The sequence below is a fragment of the Podarcis vaucheri genome, assembly GCF_965113315.1.
Source record: "Podarcis vaucheri genome assembly, chromosome: 7".
NCBI classification, from domain to species: Eukaryota; Metazoa; Chordata; class Lepidosauria; order Squamata; family Lacertidae; genus Podarcis; species Podarcis vaucheri.
In genome coordinates this window covers 76,630,019-76,649,950 of record NC_138765.1, presented here as the reverse complement: position 1 = coordinate 76,649,950, position 19,932 = coordinate 76,630,019, and the positions used below count along the sequence as shown (strand labels likewise).

The window sequence follows — 19,932 nt, the reverse complement described above, 5'->3', positions numbered from 1 at the left end:
CTTCCCTGTTCATTCTCCTCTCTCTTCTTATTATTGTTGTTGTTGAGATGGATGGACAGAACTTTTAAGTTTTTAATTTTAAGTACACATAGGTCCTGTTTACTGGAACACAAGGAGCTAGAATCTGTGCCTGCCTGCCTGCCTGCCCCCCCTCTGCCAACCAGCAAAAGGCAAACAGGGACTTTAAAAAATGCACTCTGGTTGGATAACTGAATCTGCCGGGTGTATAGCAAGGTTTAGCGAGCGTTCGTAAAGCGGGACCTGGGTGTGCAGCCTCCCTGTTGATTTATACTCGTGATAATGACAGCCATTTTACCTATCCCTGCCCTCCTCTCATATCTATTTGCGTGCTTAGCAACCAACAAGCAGAAAGCTCAATAAGGAGTGTGGGCACATAGATGGGTGGGTAACCGTGCTAGATCTGTACAGTGTAAATTCCCAGCTGGCGGTTCAGTTCAATTGCTGAATATTTCATTTTCATTTCACTTATTGCTTATATCTTGCTTCCCCCCTGCATCCCAGGGGAAGCTCAGAACAGCAAACAGCCAGCAGAGAGCAGCTCAATTAACACAAGATATCAAAATAACCAATATAACAAAACATAGCATATGTCAAAACATAAAGCAAGTTTACGTCTAAACAGTAATACAATACCCATCTGTTAAACCCTTAAGAATTAATTCAATAACAAGGATGTCCTTCTGGCTTTGATTACCCCCCCCCCATACACAGCTTTATTTATAGGGGAAGGGCCGTAGCTCAGTGACAGAGCATCTGCTTTGCCCGCAGAAGGTCCCAGGTTCAATCCCTTATATCTCCAAATAAAGCTGGGAGTGTCCCCTGCCTGAAACCCTGGAGAGCCTCTGCCGGTCAGTGTAGACAATGCTGAGCTGAATGGCCCAGTGCCCTGGCTCAGGGGTTGCCAAACTTTTTCCTGGCCCTTGGACTCAGTTAGATTTTTGAGTGAGTGCCACTATCCGGTCATGTCTCTCCTCCAGATCAGCCATGCCACTCCCACAAAAGAGATGAAGTGTGAACCAAGGAATCATGGTAAAAAAGACCAGTACAGTGGTACCTCAGGTTACAGACGCTTCAGGTTACAGACTCCACTAACCCAGAAATAGTACCTCGGGTTAAGAACTTTGCTTCAGGACGAGAACAGAAATCGCGCGGCGGCGGCAGCGGGAGGCCCCATTAGCTAAAGTGGTACCTCAGGTTAATAACAGTTTCAGGTTAAGAACGGACCTCCAGAACGAATTAAGTTAATAACCTGAGGTCCCACTGCAGAATCACTCGTGAGCCCTGGAACAGCACATAGATCTGAAGTGGGATAGAGCTCCCTTCTTCCAACTTCCTCCTTCAGCTCTGCGTACTTTTCAAGAGCGATAAAGCTTATCTGCCCTTACCACCTCATGACCAAGGGAGCGTGGAGCGTGGAGCGTGGAAGTTTTTTGGACACAGGTGCCTTGGTGGCGAGTCGCAACCCCTTCTCTTACACAACGTAAGGCAATTTCCTGTAGTCTTCAGATCCAGCGATGGGATGACCCCAGCGATGGGATGACTGGGGAGGGCATCCGAGTACAGTGGTACCTCAGGTTAATAACTTAATTCGTTCCGGAGGTCTGTTCTTAACCTGAAACTGTTCGTAACCTGAGGTACCACTTTAGCTAATGGGGCCTCCCGCTGCTGCATGATTTCTGTTGTCATCCTGAAGCAAAGTTCTTAACCCGAGGTACGATTTCTGGGTTAGTGGAGTCTGTAACCTGAAGCGTCTGTAACCTGGAGTGTATGTAACCCGAGGTACCACTGTATTCTTCCAGCCATGATCTTCCTTGTGTACATCTTGGATTCGTAATGTATTGGCCTGAATATAAGATGCACCCACAAATAAGCCACACTTTTAAAATTCAAGACTTACCATATTTTCCCATCTATAAGATGCCCCCATGTATAGGACGCCCCATATTTTGGGGGACTCAGATTTAAGAAGAGGGGGGGATATATCTTTGTATAAGATGCCCCCCTAATTTTTGACATTACAGTGGTACCTCGGGTTACATACGCTTCAGGTTACATACGCTTCAGGTTACAGACTCCGCTAACCCAGAAATAGTGCTTCAGGTTAATAACTTTGCTTCACGATGAGAACAGAAATCGTGCTCTGGCGGCGCAGCAGCAGGAGGAGACCCCATTAGCTAAAGTGGTCTTCAGGTTAAGAACAGTTTCAGGTTAAGAATAGACTTCTGGAACGAATTAAGTGCTTAACCCGAGGTACCACTGTATTTTTTTTTGGGGGGGGAACCTAGTCTTATACACGGAAAAGTACAAAAAAAAAAATTGTGGGGGTGGCCCGCCTCCTGATACTACCTCCCCCTGGCACTACCTCCCCAAGCCGGTGCCGGGGGAGACCTGGGAGCGGCGGGTGGGTGGCGCGCCATTCCCCCGTGGTCCCGGGCTGCTTCCTGGGGGGGGGGGGCGGGGGAGAGCTGTGCCCCTTTACCAGCAGCGTAAGGTCACGAATATATGCTGCACTTTAACTTTTCATGGCCCAAATTTTGGGGGAAATTGCGGCTTATATGCGGGCCAATACGGTATCTCATTAGGAACACATGATAGCGGCTTTGACAAAACGCAGAAGCAATACTTTAATTTCGCCATGTTCTTTTGCAACCCATTACTAGGAGAATATATATATGTTCTCTTTAGGAATTTCTAACCCGCTCTCCCAAACAATGAAGACTTCCCAAAGGGGCATATATTAGTAAACAAGTGCTCCTGTGCTCCTGTATTGCAAGAGGGAGATGTTCAAATGCTCCTTCAGACGTACATCAATCAATCAATCAATCAATCAATCAATCAATCCCTAAAGAGACAGACTGGCAGACAGAGATCTAGCATGTCAGCGGGAGACTTTCTCCTTGAGACTCTTTATTTCTGTGTGTAGGGATTGATTGATTGATTGATTGATTGATTGATTGTACGAAGGAATGTTCCATCTTTTGTGCCCTCCGCCTGCAGTCTGATTTGGCCAGACCAGAAACAGATAGATATCACAGTTCGGGTCTCTGTTAAAAGTCTGCCTGGACAAGGTTCACTTCTGTCAGTGAATTACTCCCTTTCCCCTCTCCTTCTCTTTTTCGAGACCATTGTCTGTGCAGGGGAAGGGGGGGTCATATTCTGCTGCCAAGGAGCGTGGAAAGGGACAGGCTTCTTCGCACCCTGCCTGCACGTATTTGGCGGGGGGCCGTCTCAAAGGGGCACATTCCTGCCGTCCTCATGAGATTTGCTAGGCTTGCTTTGCATATGGAAACATGCAAATGGAGGCATGCAAATTAATTGTTTGCCACTCCCCCCCCCATGTTTCTTCCAGGGACAAGGAAGAGGGATGGGAGATTTAAAGCTTTTGGATTAGGTCCAACTGTTTCCGAGAGAGTGTGGCTTTGAAATCCAAGGCATTCTTGGTTAAAGCATGGAGACGGTCCCACAGGCTGATTAGGGTGCGTTTCTGTGTGTTTAACTCGTGCCTCATTGGTGCAAGACCTTGTTTCACTTTTAGGACACATTTTCACCCTTAGGCCCCTGTCGAAAGCACTGTGGGGTGGAAATGCTTCTCAGCCCCCTTTGTTGAATCACACCTCCAGGTCCTCTGCGTGATTCCTGGAGGTGCTGCCACCAGGAGCAAAATTTATAAGCGGCAGGGCCAGTTCTAGTTTTGAGAGGGCCTTCGGCACAGTGGGGTCCCTCCACTATTGTTTGTTTCCCAGAATGCTCCAGAGAAATGCTGTGCTAGAAGCATTGTGGGAAATTGAAATGGTCACATACCACCACCCCCTGGCTCCCTTCTGTAGGAGGCTGAATGCTCTCAAGAATGAGTTTGGGTGGTATGCAATGTACTTGACTGTTTATCATTGTTTATCACATTTATATTCCACCTATCCTACAACAGGGTGGCATACATGCCTCTCCCCTTCTCTAGTTCCATCCCCATAAAAGCCCTGTGAGGGAGGTTAGGATGAGAGGTAGTGACTGGGTCCAAGGTCACTCAGTGATTTGAACTCAGGTCTCCCAGGTCCTAGTCTGACACATCACACTAGCACTAAGAAGCGCTCTGTGCACACAGAACAACTCACATGTTCTTCATGGGACAATGCACCCCTCTCTTCCCGTAACACATTCCTTCCTAAATCTGCTCTAGGGCATCCACACACCCTTCAGAGCAGATCTGGTGATTGCTGGGGTGCTCATGGGCAGAAGAGGGGGCCAAAATTCCATTGCACTGGCAGGAATCCTTGGACTAGCTCCCACTAGTGCAGCGGTTAATTGAAACATGCTCATTATTACTATTATTTATTAGAATTTGTATAGCAGCAGCAGCTCCCATGGTGCATTAGAGCAGCTGTTACCAGCCTGGTGCATTCCAGATGTTTTGACCTGCAGCTGCTGTGCTGGCAGGGGCTGATGGGAATTGTAGTCTCCAAACATCTGGAGGGCACTAGGTTAGTTAAGGCTTTCACAGTGTGTAAGATGGAAGATTAAGAACCTAAGGCGAACCTTGCTGGACCAAACCAAAGGTCCACCTAGTCCATCACCCTGCTTCCTACAGTGATCAGCTAGGCACATAGAAAACTGCCTTATAGTGAGTCAGACCATTGGTCCATCTAGCTCTGTACTGTCAACCCTGACTGGCAGCAGCTCTCTGGGCTTTCTGGCAGAGGTCTCTCTCAGCCCTACCTGGAGATGCTGGGGACTGAACCTGGACCCTCTGCATGCAAAGCCCCCTCCCCTTTTGTCTGCTCTAGAATCCCATTTTGAAGGTCATATCACACTCCATTCTTGTTATCAGTGCGCATGCACGGGCTGTCGTAGCACATGTGCGCTAAGGCAGAAAATTTTGATCATTCCAACAGTGGGCAGACAGTGTTTCTGAGAAACTCACAAGTGGATGTGTGGTGGCAAATGCTTTCTCATCAGACTTTATCCACTAGCAACATGTATTCAGAGCTATACTGCTTTGGAGCCTGGAAGCTTCATTTAGCTAGGGAAGAGGGGATAAACTATTGATAGGCTTCTCCAAATATTTTAGTCAGTCTTTAAAAAAAAAAGTCATCTCAGACTTTGTCCCAGCTGAGAAGCAGCAGCTGAGAGAAAGAATGTCACTTGCAATGCGAAAATTTCCATCTCCTTTTATGAGACTTGGAGGAGGGTGTTTTTAGTTCCCTCCCTGCTTTTGCATCCACCGGGCTCACAACTCTGGGACGATTCCTCCTGCTTTTCTAAAGAGGGAATTCCCTTCCTTCAAAAAGTAGCGATTTCCTGTTTTCCCATCCTTTCTCTCTGCCCCCGCCCGCACACCCTGCCCCGCGTACTCCATTACAGCTTGTAACGCGATCCACATCGCTATCCTCCCCCCACTTTTGGCACTCCATCCTGCCAGGATCTTCCCTGGCATTTCCCCTCACTCACAAATATCAAAATTAAAAAATCAGCTGTTGAGGCGACACAGCCTGTATATGCCTGCCTGCTGACAGAGGGTGCGCCTTTTGTGTGTGTGTGTGTCTGTGCGTGTGCAGAGAGGCGAGAAGCTCAGAGTGGCTGAGAAAGAGACACATAATGAGTTTTGACACTGCCTTCTCCGCCCCTTTCAACATCTTGAGTTCACAAATGAGACGCGGGGCTTGTCGAGGGGGGCGGGGGTTGGATGGTTGGAGAGAGCGAGAGAGAGCAGAGGGAGGGGAGATAATTTCCCTTTCGCTCTCTTCCAGGGAGGCAGGGAGAGCTGAACGGAGCCTTCCTTCCCCACCCCTCCCTCCCATCTCCCTGGAAATGCTGACAGGTGTCCGTAGCTCCAGAGGTATCTTTCGGAAGCAGTGGGGGTGGTGCCCGAGGCGTCCTGCCTCCTCTTTGCATGACAGCAGCTCCCTCCGGAACACACCACAATCTTCTCTCCTTTGTTTTTAACCGCTTCTCCACCTCTTGAGCCGCGGAGGAGAGCCTCCAACACCCCTCCTTGCCACAGCCGAACTCTCGCATTGTTGGTTTTGTTTTGAGGGAGACCCGGGTCAGGGAAGGATGGAATCGCTGACCGACGTCCAGAGATGGACAGCTCACGCCGGGTGAGAACAGCAAAGCTGCAGCGGTGCCCAGGGGACGGCAACGGACAGCCAAGGAACAGCCGCGGACAGTCGTCTCATTTCCTCGCTTGGCTTTCTCACCACCCTGAGTCGTTGGGGGGGCGGCTTGAGAAACTTGGGCGTGCGTTGTACGCCTGACGGCTTCCGATCCTGAGCTTCGCCGCGAGCGGCACCCCGTGTTGCCCAAACTCTTGAATCGGGGCTCTGTGCCCTTTTGCAAGCCTGCGTTTCACGTTTCCTTTTTTTAAAGGCTTCTTACTCTTGGGATGATTTTATTTATTTCTGGTGTGTGAGGAATCGGTAGCAAGAGCTGGCATGCTGGCTCTGTGCAGGGAGAGAAGGTGGCGGTGCGTTTAGCTCATCTCAGCAGCTGTTCCGGCATCGGCGAAAGGAGCTCGGGATCCGTCTCCCATCAAGAGAGCCCGTCGCCAGCCAGAGAGCCCTGCCGCCAGCTGCTGTCGAGGAAACCGCAGCTGAGCCCTCGGTGGACTTTGGAATCCCTTTGAAAGAGGAAGCAGAGAAAAGGGGATTCTGGCCCGTCTCCTGGCGATAAGAGAATTCATCAGCTCCTCTCTGGATTAAGTTTTGGGGTGTGTGTGTCACATGCAGGGGTCTGTTTTCATTCTCACTTCTTCTGTGTTTCTCTTCAACATGCGTTTCTCTGACAACACGCGTTGTCAGAGGTGCGCATGGGCTGGAGGAACTCGCTCCAGCCCCGAGGACCACCCAGCAACCGGGTCGACGGTTTAATAGTGAGCCACGCCTTGCGAGGACTCCCCCCCCAAAAGACTCAACTAATGTTTGTGGTTCTTGGAAGATCTATCTCCCCCCGCTCACCCTCTAATTTTTCTCCACAATAGCATACTCCTCCTTGTCTGAGGGTTTGACAAGTCTTGAAAACCAGGATTATAACCCCTTTTATTTCTGCGAAAGCTGTCTGCTGAAGGAGTTACCGTTGGATGGAGTTCTCCTTCATTGTTTCCCCAGCTGGCCTAATCGGATGGTAGATTTGGGGAGCGTTCCAGAGTCAGGGGGCCCCTTCAGAGTCTCCCTCACAGTGTTTGCCGTGGCAGACATTGCTTGTTGAGGACTGAACCCAGCGCTCCTGACTGGTTCTGAGAGGATGACTCTTCGAATTCCTCAGAGGGGAAGCTGTCTGACGGGACACCAGTTCCTTTGGCTTAGGTTTCCCTTCGCCTAGATTTGGATTACAACCTCAAGATGGTCTGCGTGATGCTTGGTTCTTCCTCCTGAACTCTGAACCCCTCATGCCGGCCGGTCAGCCTGAGGATGTCGGTTCCTGAGAACACTTAGAACGCAGCCACCATTTTGGAAACGGGCAAGCGAGGGGCGAAAGCTTCCTTGTGCCCAGAGCAACCACTATCCTGGATCTCCCGGTAGGGGCCTGGGCCCCAGTGAGCGGCATGACCGCTTGCCAGTACCCCATGGGGCCCGGCTCCTTGGAGAGGGACCGGATGTACCAGCACAAAGTCTCCCTAGTGGTTCGATATTTCATGATCCCCTGCAACATCTGCCTAATCCTCTTGGCCACCTCCACGCTAGGATTCGCCGTCCTGCTTTTCCTCAACAACTGTAGGTGTCTCCCTCGGCACGTGGCGGCAGTGGGGGGGGGAAACAAGGGGGAGGGGCTTAAAGGCAACATGGGTGTGGCTCGGAGGGTGTGGCTCTCTTAATTTGCTTGCTTAGTAAACCTGTAATGCTTTGCTGACACTTAAATGCAGGCTGAACGAACAGGGATGGCCCCATAGGACTTTGGGTTGCTTCCAGTTGAGTCCTGTTCAGAGCAGACCCACTGAAATTAACAAGCCGAAGTCTGTCATCTTCAGTAACCTGCTCTGAGTAGGACTGACACGGGATGCAACCCCTTTGTGCCTCTTTGATTTCCTCGTGTTGATAAAAACTGCTTTGCACACAACAGCCGCGTTCTTCGCTCTGAGCTGTGTCTCTGAACTAATTCCCATTCCATGGGAGCAAGGGGGGATATGCCTTATGCCTGGCATTGATGCCCCACCTGAAATGGATGGGGGGGGGAGTGTTGGGCTGCTGCTAGCTATTGGCTGTCATAGCTAAGCAGACTCTCCATGTGCAGAGACGGTTATTCAGAGGAGGGACCTTGTAGCTCAGCGGCAGAGCAGCCGCCTTCCATGCAGAAGGTCCCAGGTTCAGTTCTCGGCCTTTCTAGTTGGGGCTGTGAATGCTGCTGGAGTCTTAAACCCCAGGGAGGTGCTCTGCCAGTCAGTGCAGACGTTATCAAGCTAGGTGGACTTAGTCTTTGTCAGATTGCTGTGTTCACAAATATAGGAAGAGGTGCAGCTCGGTGTGTGGATGGGCGTAGAGCATTTGCGATGCATGCAGAAGGCCCCGGGTTCAATTTCCAGGTAGAACTGGGGGAGACTCTCTGCTGAAACCCAGGAAAGCAAATGTTAATCCTAACTCAGTAGAAGACAGCTTCCTGTGTTGTTTCCTACAAGACCTGTAGCTCGGTGGCAGAGCACCCTCTTTGCATGCAGATGTCATCCCAGGTTAGGGTTAAAAGGATCATGAACAGACAATGGGTAAGACCCTTCTCTACCAAAGCCCCCAAGAGCTGCTGCCAGACAGGGTAGACAGTACTGGGCTACAGGGGCAAACACCTGGGGTAACGAGGCAGCCCCTTGCATTTCCCAGTGCATCTCTGAATATCAAACACTGGGGGCAAGCAGGGGGATAACTGGGGCTGCCTTCGTGCACTGCTTGCGAGCTTTCCAGAAGCATCTGACTTGGCAGTGTTGGATACAGGGCGACGGACCTTTTGGTCTCATCTGGCTTGGCATTCATCTTGCTTTCCTATCCCCAGATAAGTGGAATCGCTGCTCAAACACTTCCTTGGAGGAATCTAGAGCCTGAATGTTCTTATATCTAGTTGTGTGTGTGTGTGTTTATGTGAAAGCTGATGTTCTCTGGGTACTGAATCTCATGTCCTAATGCATGCTGCTTTCTGTGCTGAGGGTGCATTGTGTTTAGCTCACAGCCCTGGTTAGGGAGGGGCAGTTACTAGTCATGATGGCCAGATGGAACCTCCATGCCCAGATGCAGTATACATCTGAATTGCCAGATGCTCAGGAGCAAACTAAAACAAAGCAAACAGATGCTAGGTGGGCCTTTGGGTCTGATCCATCAGGGTTCCTTTTGCAAGCCAAGGTGAGGGAGGGCTCTTGCCTTTGTGCCCTGCCTCTGAGCATCCCTGAGCCATTGGACTGGCCTCTGTGAGAACAGGAAACTGGACTAGATGGGTCTCATTCACCTTTACGTTTTTAATATTGCGTTTCAAAGCACTTCTGTGAATCACAGCACTCGTTATCAACATAATGTTCTGCCCAGTGATGCTCAAAAGACGGCCCGCTCTTTCCGCCAACCTAAATTTTACCCGGTATGAAACCTCATTTTCCACTGCTTCATTTTCTCAAACAATTTTTACAGACACGTCCTGCCTTGGCCCCTTCTCCCCTCATAAATTTAAAGCGCTGTTTTACAACTTCCAGCAGCCACGGCTTCCCCCAAATCATCCTGGAGAGTCTGTTTTTGTAAAGGGTCCTGAGATTTGTCAGGAGACCCCTCTACCCCTCTCAAAGCTACAGTTCCGTGAGTTTCCTGGGAAGAGGGATCAATTGTTAAACCACTCTTGAGAACTGGGTCTCTGTGAGGTGAATCAGCATCTTCTAACTGCTATTTTTGTTTGTAAAGCAGGGATGGGGGGGCCTCAGGCCTGGGGGCCACATGTGACCCTCCATGCCCCTCTAGTCGGCCCCTGAAACTCTCTTCAGACCACACTCCCTCACTGGCCCTGCTCCAAACCCTCCTTCAGTGTGTGTGGAAACTAGTCTATTATACAAAGGTGAAATTTACATTCCCTGCCCTGCCCACTTTAGCCTCTGGCTCCATCTACCGCTTGCATGCAGCCTTGGGGAGGTTGCCTAGGAGAGAATGCCGCCCTCGGACTGAAGAAGAGTCCCCATGCCAAGTGTAACCTGTAGTTAACAACTCCCTCCCAAAATATCCAGTGTTATCTGCAGGCTACCCACGAGTAGTTCTTAATGACATCTTTTGACCAGAGTTTACACTTTTTGTCCTGGAAATCCCTAATCCTTTTTGGGTGGCAGCTCCCATCTTCCAGGCTTGGCTGGAAGTGATGGATGTTTTGAGTCCAACGATACCTTAGAGGGGCACCCTGCTGACTACCCTTGCTCCAACCCCACATACATAAGAAAAGGAACAACGCTCTGCACAAGCTCCGGGACACCTTTGTTCTTCATTCTGACTTCACATGCCACAGGGCTAAGATTCTACCTAAGAAAAAGGGGTCCCAGGCTCTGTGCTTGGCTTGGATTTTCAAGGCTCGCCTCTGTTTTCTGAGAATCCCTAAAGTGCTTCTTGTGCTGGATATAGAAGCAGACTGGGGTGTGGCAGTTAAGTGTGTGGGTGGCATTTCTATCGAGACGCAGCTATTTTATACCCAGCGTTGTACAAAATGCTGTGTGTGTGTGTGTGTGCGCGCGCGCAAGTGTGTGTGGTCTGAGAGGAGATACAGACATACAGAAGCAGATGTGCAAATTTGACAGCTGTGGTTGGATTGTGACAACGGGTGTTAGCAGAGGACAAACATACACACCCCGGGAAAAGCTGTACTCATTTTACATTTCTGGAGAGCGATCTCTTTTTATAGGATTGCTCTGTACAGGCACGGCAGGGCATTCTCTGTGATGATGATTTAAATGCAGCCCCCCCCCCCAACCACTGGAAATAGTTATTACTTCTGGGCACACCCAAATAACATCACAGCCAAGATGACTAGAGCCTTGATTTCTTACCAAATCCTGAAAAACATTGCGGTGGTAGACATAGGGTATGCTATCCTTTTTGTTTTTCTAACAAACTAGTATGCTGTTCTTTCCAGATGTTGCCTAGTTGTATTTTTGACTCCGGTTTCTCCATGACATGCTAGCTTTCTACACGCAGGGTGGGTTGTATTAAGAGCTTGTATCTTTCCACTTTTTAATTGGCCCGCGCTTGCTGCCCGAAGAGGGTCTTTACTCCTTGATTCTGCAGAATGAATAAAAGAGGTTCTTTTGGTCAGGGTTGTGGCAGTGGTAGTTTTAGTGCTACTTATGCCTCTCCTGTCTTTTATGACACCCCCTCCTGTCCCGGCCTCCCCCAACCTAACTGGATAACAAGCGGCAGCTTTGCAAACACAGGTCACCAATCAACTCAAATGGCTTTGATGGATCAGTGTCTTGGGAGACCCTTGCACGATAGGTAATAAATAGTTTGATTTGCATCGCAGCTGGGGTCAGGAGGGGCCTTGACAGATTGACTTGCCCAAGGCAGCTGCTGTCACATCCCTTACCTCCCCCAGTGCTAGAAGAGAAATATATTTACTATTGGGTTTTTGTGTGTGCTTTTGTGTGTGGAAACAAACACCGTCCCCTTAAGCATCAGTGTGCGTTTTTTAAATTCTGAATTAGCATCGGAGACGGGCATGGCTCCAAAAAAGGCTTACTTTTGGAGCCTTATTGACCTGCTCTCAAGGGAGCCTGCCCCTCTGACTCTGCATGAGTGTCCGTCCTTGGTAGGCTTCCCCATTGGAAGGAATCAAACCCAGAATGGGGCATCGTTCAGAGGCATGACAGATTTGCCTCTGTTTGAAGGCAAATCATATTTTGCCACATTGCTATACATCAGGGGGTCGCCTCCGGACTACAACTTCCAACATCTGTGACCATTGGCCATGCTGGCTAGGCTCTGTTGTTGAGAGGTGTGGTCCCATGGCAGCTGGGGCCCTCCCAGGATGGCTAACCTTGCTCTACATGATAACTGAATCCATCTATTACAGCTGCTGCAAAGACATGGCTGATTGGCAGGAAGCAGATCCAGAACAGGTAGTCACTCAGGGAGGCAGCCAGCACCCTCATTTGTAGATTGGTGTTTAGGGCATACGGTTTGATAGTATGGAAGGATCCAGCTTCGGAGAAACCATTCCAGCTGCAGTCACAGCATGCTCACCTGGAAGTAAGTCCCTTTGCAGTCACTGGGACTTACTTCTGAGCTGATCTGCAGATTATTGAGAGGGATTCGGAGTTCACCTTGATGTTTCTGAATACTGGTTTGTTACAGTGCCATGTGCAAGTGAGGAATAACAGCCAACAGCTCTGTGGCTCAAAGTGTTTTCTTGAATCTCTCAACTAATGCCACCCCCCAATCTTTTGTTTTGCAGACAAACCAGGGTACTATTTTCCACAGCCGCTGCCGACGCCACAGGACGGTGAGTAGTGGGACAAAAGCAAATTCCAGATCTTATCCCTAACATTTGGTTTTTGTTACAGATAGGTAGCCGTGTTGGTCTGCCATAGTCAAAATAAAAAAAATCCTTCCAGTAGCACCTTAAAGACCAACTAAGTTAGTTCTTGGTATGAGCTTTCGTGTGCATGCACACTTCTTCAGATACACTGAAACAGAAGTTGCCAGATCCTTCTATATAGAGAGAAGGTGGGGAGGGGTATTACTCAGAAGGGTGGTGGGAATGGGAGATTGGCAGATAGCCGAGATGAGCCTGTTGACGACTCTTAACGACTGCAATAGGTCTTACAGGAAAAGGCAAGGGGTGAGAAGGTGAAAAATGGCTAAGTCATGTATAATGAGGTAAGAATCCAATGTCTTTGTTCAAACCAGGTCTCTCCATGGTTTTAAGTATTTGGTTTTCGGTACTTAAAAGCTGATCTGGTGGAGTTGGTACCTCCTGCAAAGGAACACTCCTTTGACCCAGTGATCTATTTCCCTGCCTCGTTGCTCCTGACTCCTCCCCCTTCCTCCCCACACGGAGCGAGCGCATCGTGCACCAATGTTCTGTCTGATACTGCTTTTGCCAGCTGGAGAGAAAAGACATTTCCCAGTGGCGGTAATCTAGGAAAAACACCTATATTTGTTGCAATGTGTGTGATGTCATTAACATTGATGATTATACAATAGCGTGCTGACATCAACAAGGTACTGGGCTAGGGACCTGGGTTCAAATCTCTGTTCACTGAGTGATTCTGGGGACCTCATTCTCTCCTGCCCTGGTGTACTTCTCAGGGTTGTTGTGAGGATTTCAAAAGGGGTAGGGGAAAGACTCTGTTCAACCCTCCGCCAACTGCTTGAATGACAGAACAGCTTTAAAACAAATGTAAAAATCAAATGATTTATTTAAACTTTATGTACCAGAGCCTCAGGCTTTGCTTAAGGTTCTCCCTGTTTAAAAAAACCACACCCAATATTTTAAAATATCTGCCTTTCAAAGTCTTCATTGCTGCTTCTGCTACTCTGCTGCTGATGGCAATGATTAGTATCATGATACACTGTTTAAACCAGTCTTGGCTAAGCTGCTGCCCTGCAGATGTTTTGCACCACCAGCTCACATCAGTCCCAGCCAACAGAGCTGGGAGCTGCCAGTGCTGTCACCCAAAACTTCCAGAGGGCCCCAGGTTGGCAAAGGCCGCCTTAAACCAATTAAAAATCCACAGATCCCAGCCCTTTTGGAAAAATAGAAGGAAAGAAAAGAAAATACTCTTTTTGCTTCATGTATGAGAGTCCCACTTTTCTGTCTTTCTCTGCAAGACCAAACATCCTGTTCTCTGCCTTTCTGGAGCACTTTTCAGTGAAATTCCAATTTGATAAGCAACCCTATGAGGACAGAGATGAGGGCCCTTCACACATTTACAGAAGATGACTCTCTCCCGCTGTCTCATTTGGTGAAGCTGCACACATCCTCTTGGGGTGATTCCCCCGGTGCATGGATGTGAGTTTGATGAAGATGCCTACTTCAGACATGATGGTGTGCAACCCTGTGTGCCTGCTGTATAAACACAGACGCTCTGCAGTGCATGAATGCGATGCTGTCACTTCCCAAGGGCTGAAGAGGGCATTTGGACCTGCCACCCCAATCTTGCCAACGGAAAACAACTCTCTAGCTATTGCATCACTTTTTCAACTGATGTTTAGGGATTATAGGCAGTTTATCCACAAACCAGAACAGTGAACAGTCCATTTGCAACAGCAGCAAGGAGACATGTGTTTGGGGGATGGAGGCCCCCCCCCCAGTAATTTTAGGGCACATTGTCTGCAACTGTAATCTCTATCCCTCTCCTCCAAGTTTTCTCCCCTTCCCATCGTCTAGGATGCCACCCTTCCCTCTCCTTTCGTTATACAATGTCGCTCATCGCACCTTCCTGTGACCAAACTGTGTCTGCAGATTCCATGTACTGAGCATAGATTTCCTCCATGGAATTCAGTGGGAAAGCAGCTATGGAAAGTAGGGAAACATAGGCTGGAATCAAATCTTGATGGAGTGTAGGCGGAGTCAGAATGGAATCTTGGCGGGAGAATGGGCGGAGTCAGAATGATACCTTGAGAGCCAGTGTGGTGTAGTGGTTAAGAGCGGTAGTCTCATAATCTGGGGAACCGGGTTCGCGTCTCTGCTCCTCCACATGCAGCTGCTGGGTGACCTTGGGCCAGTCACGCTTCTTTGAAGTCTCTCAGCCCCACTCACCTCACAGAGTGTTTGTTGTGGGGGAGGAAGGGAAAGGAGATTGTTAGCCGCTTTGAGACTCCTTAAAGGGAGTGAAAGGCGGGATATCAAATCCAAACTCTTCTTCTTCTTCTTCTTCTTGGCAGGAGCATGGGCGGAGTCAGAATAGAATCTTGGCGGGAGCATGGGCGGAGTCAGAATGGAATCTTGGCGGGAGCATGGGCAGGGTCAGAATGGAATCTTGGCGGGAGCATGGGCGGAGTCAGAATGGAATCTTGGTGGGGGCATGGGCGGAGTCAGAATGGAATCTTGGCGGGAGCATGGGCGGAGTCAGAATGGAATCTTGGCCGGAGCATGGGCGGAGTCAGAATGGAATCTTGGTGGGGGCATGGGCAGAGTCAGAATGATATCTTGGTGGGAGGATGGGCGGAGTCAGAATGGAATCTTGGTGGCGGTGTTTGCCGAATTTTCCGGCTTTTCTATCTTCCTTGTAAAGCCATGCAGCCCAGTAAGAGGAAGCTGTATGTGGTAAGTGAGAAATCTTGGCTGTGTTCTGCACTTAGCTTTTATGCAAGCCCATGTATATATACATGTATGTTAAATATAAACGTCATTTAAATTCACTGCTACTGCCAAAGCAAACCTACCTTGTGCACAGATAATGCACCAGGCGGGTCCCTAGCAGGCTGTGGTTTGCATTCATACAGCTTTTCCCTAATATCAGGATACATATATACGGCCTTAGCAAATTGCATCCACATGCCCACTGAACTGGCAAGAGATTGTTAATGGGTTTCTTGTATTCCCCTTGAAGAGAAAGAGAGCACTTTTGGAGTTTTGTGAGCCCTTGTCAAAATTATATGTTGTCTTTGAGTTTTGAAACCAAGAAGCATAGAGAAGACTTGTCATAATTGACAAAGAGGGAGAAGCAATGGTGATGGGTTTGAAACTGTAAAGTATTTCTGCCCACCCCCCACCCCCAAGGTGAATTTAGATGATGGTGCAGAAGAGGAGGTACTGCAAAGACACTAGTGCAGGGGTCCCCAAACTAAGGCCCGCGGGCCGCATAAGGCCCAAGTGACTCATTTATCCAGCCCACGGTGACCCCCGCCGCCCGCTCTTACCGGCGCTGCGCTGTGTAGCTGCCCACTTCTGGGTCGGAGCAGCACTGGAAATAGCTTGTGCGCATGCACAAGCGTTATTTCCGGTGCACATCCGGGTCGGAGGAGGCCCATGCACATGTGCACAAGCTATTTCCGGTGCTCCTCCGACCCAGAAATACCATGTGCGCACGCTTATGGGCACGCGCTCCCCCACCCTTCGGCCTGCCACACGATTGGCGCTTACCGAGGCACGGTAAGTTTGCTGACCCCTGCACTAGTGTGTTCCAGGCTTTGAAACTGTCACACTTTCAGCTGCTCGAGTTCTTGTCCCTGCCAACTTGGAGAATCTTTCAAATATTGAGTGATACACCTGCAAAGTGTGCTTGGCAAGAGCTCAGAGCTGAGCTATCAAGCAGTTCAGTTTTAGCAGAGTATACCTGTATCAGTGTGAACAATTAGATGAGGATTTGTTAAAAATCAAGCTCCACTGTCATCTGGCAGTGGAGGACCTTCATCACTTAGCAAGGTTTGAGAAACACTCTGCAGGTGCCTTCCAGAAAAAATGAACTGCCCATGCAAAGTGCAGATCAGCTTGCAGAAGGGGCAGATTTTTGTAGCAAAGTGTTTTGCTTTGTTCCCACCAGAGTCATTTGTTGGGCAGCTTAAACTGTCCATGAGTAATGGTGATTAAATCGAAACTGATGAGGGCAAAGGTCAATTGAGGAGACAGGATTTCAAAATGGGGGGGGAGGAGGGATTATTGGGGTATCACTGCAGTTGGTGAGTGAGAAAAAGTGTTCCCTCCCGAATATTTATGTCAGTAAGAGAAGCCTAGAACCAGAATGGAAGATGGCAGGTTTTGGGCGGAGCCCAAATGGAACCTGGTGGGTATGGGTGGAATCACAGGAAATACCAATTTACTTGTTTTTTAGACTCCACTGATGATTTTACCTGAGAAACAGTTTTTCAGATAGGTAAAATAAATGCTTGTTTGTAACTTTACTTGCATTAGTCCCCTTACCCCCAATTCAAAACATACTGGTGTTCAAACCAATTTAAAAAGCAGCAATCAACTAATGGTTTATTAATTCCTCTCTTTATCTTTTGTCAGAATGGGAAAGCGACGGATGCCATGATAAACAAAATGTGATTAATCTATAATTGGACCCAGGGTGTCTTGTTTAAAAATAAAAATGAACGTAGGTGTAGCTTGCATCTTGACGCTGTGAAATATTAATAAACCAAGCCTATCCAGATGACATGTTGCATTTTTTAAAAACCAACAACACATCTTGCCCTTATGTACTAGGCACAATCTCTTTCTGAGGAGGAGTCTGTAGGATATTGTGCCTCACATCTCTTGGCTTGCTGCGGAGCTGCTTTGCTTCTTGAAGAAAAACAACAGTATTGCCCTTTCTTTCCCCTTTTAAATTTAGGACAATGTTCCTTTTAATTTTCTGGGTGATCTTATCTTATGTGGAAATGCTACAAGGCTGGGTTGTGTGTGCAGATGCCTGTATTTGAGGCCCTGATGTGGTGTAGGCAAGGGGACAAGAGGACTTGAAATGGAGACACTGCCCAATAAGCGCTTGCTTCCCCACCCCCCGCACACAGACTAAACTTTGCTTCAGCAGGTGCAGCATTCTTTTCCAAGCAGCAGCCATGAGGGCTAGAAGCTTGGCTCACATTTTTAAAAGATCCTTGGCAGGGGAGCCAGATTCTGCACCAGGCTGCCAGTTGCAAAATGCCAGGATAGTGGTGCATTATGCACAATGAAGCAGCCCTCCTCAACTCCCAATGTCTCAGGGTGGAGTCTATAGTGCCCCGGACTCAGAGATTTTGGCTGCAGATGCACCACGTATCCTAGGAACTGTAGTTTGTGGCAAATGGTAGCTCTGCGATGGGTAAACTACAGGTCCCAGGATTCTTGGAGGATGGAGGAGAATGTGCTTTAATATGTATGGTGTGCCTTCAGCCTCTGCCCTCAAACTGGACTCATCCTGCATCATGTGAAATTTCAGCTCTTGCCTTTTCCTCTCTCCAACTTGGCACATATTAAGAACAATTTACGTCAGGTTAACATAGCTGGTCCAGTGGGACACGAACACCCCCCCCCTTTACCTTCCTTTTTTCGTGTAACCAAGGGCAACAAGGCACCATATCCACTTGAAAGACTGCAATAATTGTTAGTAGGGCTTCTTTTAAAAAAAAATACTAATAATAGCAATAAAGGGGAATGGATGTACATAACCAGGAGACCACACTGGCCTGCACATTTTGGGAGGAAGTGTTTTTATGACTTTTGTCTGCATAGATGATAACGGATGACAGCAGCAAGCGTGGGTAGAAGCCCCTTGAGAAGAACTAAATTGGTAGCTTGGGGAAGCTGTTGCTGATACGGCCCATTTGTAAGGATATGTAAGGATTTGCTTTATTGGGTGGGCAAATGCGGTGGGGTGGCCAGAGCACAGGCGAGGAACCATTCCCAATGGGCTGCATTCTCCTCCCTTCTCAGCAACCTTCTGAGAGCCACATGACCATGGTGGGCGGGGCCAGAAGTAAAAGTGGGTGGGGCAGGGATGCCCATTCGCTTGCCCCTCCTCTCTTGAACCAATCCACATATAACCTGCTTGGAAAGGAAGCAGAAGGCAAGGGTTCCACATTGATATTCTTGCTTTCCATCCTTGGCAGGGATGGTGAGGAGAAACTGTACTACAAGCCCCCCTCCTGCAGTGTGTGTGTGTGTGTGTGTGTGTGTGTGTGTGTCGCAGTGCTCCCCCACCCTATCCGGTACAAGGGCCTTGGAAACAACCCCCAAATGCAAAAACCACTCTCCCCACTTGTGATTCACAGAAGCTGGCATTCCGAAGCAAACTGACTCCACAGTCAGATTCAGTCTGTCTTCCCCCTCTAGCCATTACAAGTTGGAAGTGGTAACCCCAACCAATCTGATGCTGGAAAGGCAAAACCTTTCCAGCTGTCAATCACCCAAGTCAAGCATATCCACTGCAATGCCTTCCAGGTGTTTTGGACTCGCCTTTCTCCTCCTGCCTTATTTTCTTAATGAGCCTCTAAAAATAGTGGAGGCAATATATAAATAATCTTAACAAGCAGCTGCTACTAGCCTTATCCGAGCTGTGAATTTGTCCAGATCCCCCTTTAAAGCCACCCAAGGGCAGTATGATAATAAGCCACCTTGAACCCAAGTCTGGGGGAAAGGCGGGATGTAAAAAATAAATATAATAATGGTGACGACAACGACAATAATATAAGAGAGCCCTGCAGCTGGATCTGGTCAAAAGGCCCATCTAGTCCAGTGTCCTGTGCTCCAAGTGGCCACCAGGTGTCCATTATAAGAAACCCAGAAGCAGGACCTGAATCGAACAGCACCTTTTTTCACCTGTGATTCCCAGCAACTGGTGTTCAGAGGCATATTGCCTCTGACAGAGGGAAAGCATTGCCAACATGGCTAGTAGCTGTCAATAACCTTGTCCTCCCATAGGATCATAGAATTTGAGAGCTGGAAGGGACTCCGTGGGTCATCTAGTCCAACCCCTGCAATGCAGGAATCTCAGCTAAATCATCCATGGCAAGTGACCATACAACCTCTACTTGAAAACCTCCAAGGAAGGAGAGTCTGAAGATTAGCCCAATCTTCTTTTCAAGCCATCCATGTTGGTTGGCCATCACTGTCTCCTGTGGGAAGTGGATTCCATAGGGCTTCAATGCAGAAAATGTAGTGGGCATGTTCTCTGTTGTTCCAGAGACCAGAAGCTATGGGTGGAAACTGTGGAAGAAGCAGATTTCAGCTGAACATTAGGAGATGTTTCCTAATGGTAAGAGGTGTTAGAAAATGTAATTGACTCTGCGTCAGACAGGGATGGGCTGTGGGGTTTGAAGCAGAGGCCAGCTGGCCTTCTGACTCTGGGATGCCACCACTGCAAGGTCCTTTCATTCAGCTGTGGATTGATTTAAACGGCCTCCAAGGGTCCCTTTCAGTGATTCTAAGGAGCACTCTGGAGATGAGAGCATCAGCAGGCGGTGAAGCCAACGCCAAGGGTTGGTTTGCACACTTTCTCTCTATGACACACACGCACACACACACACACTTCCCGGCTTTCCTCCTAAATGAGGAATG

The 19,932-nt window shown here is 48.7% G+C and overlaps 1 protein-coding gene across 4 annotated transcripts in view; it reads left to right on the top strand.

The window, feature by feature from the left end:
• Positions 1-19,932, top strand: part of AGRN (agrin) — a 257,909-nt gene that overhangs the window by 90,837 nt on the left and 147,140 nt on the right. For 3 of the 4 annotated variants that reach the window (XM_082229651.1, XM_082229652.1, XM_082229654.1), the window contains exon 3: positions 12,403-12,450. In XM_082229651.1, the coding sequence (XP_082085777.1) occupies positions 12,403-12,450 (48 nt within the window). Of the gene's footprint in view, positions 1-5,762; positions 7,725-12,402; positions 12,451-19,932 lie in introns of those variants that run through there. The other variant, XM_082229653.1, reaches the window with a different exon arrangement.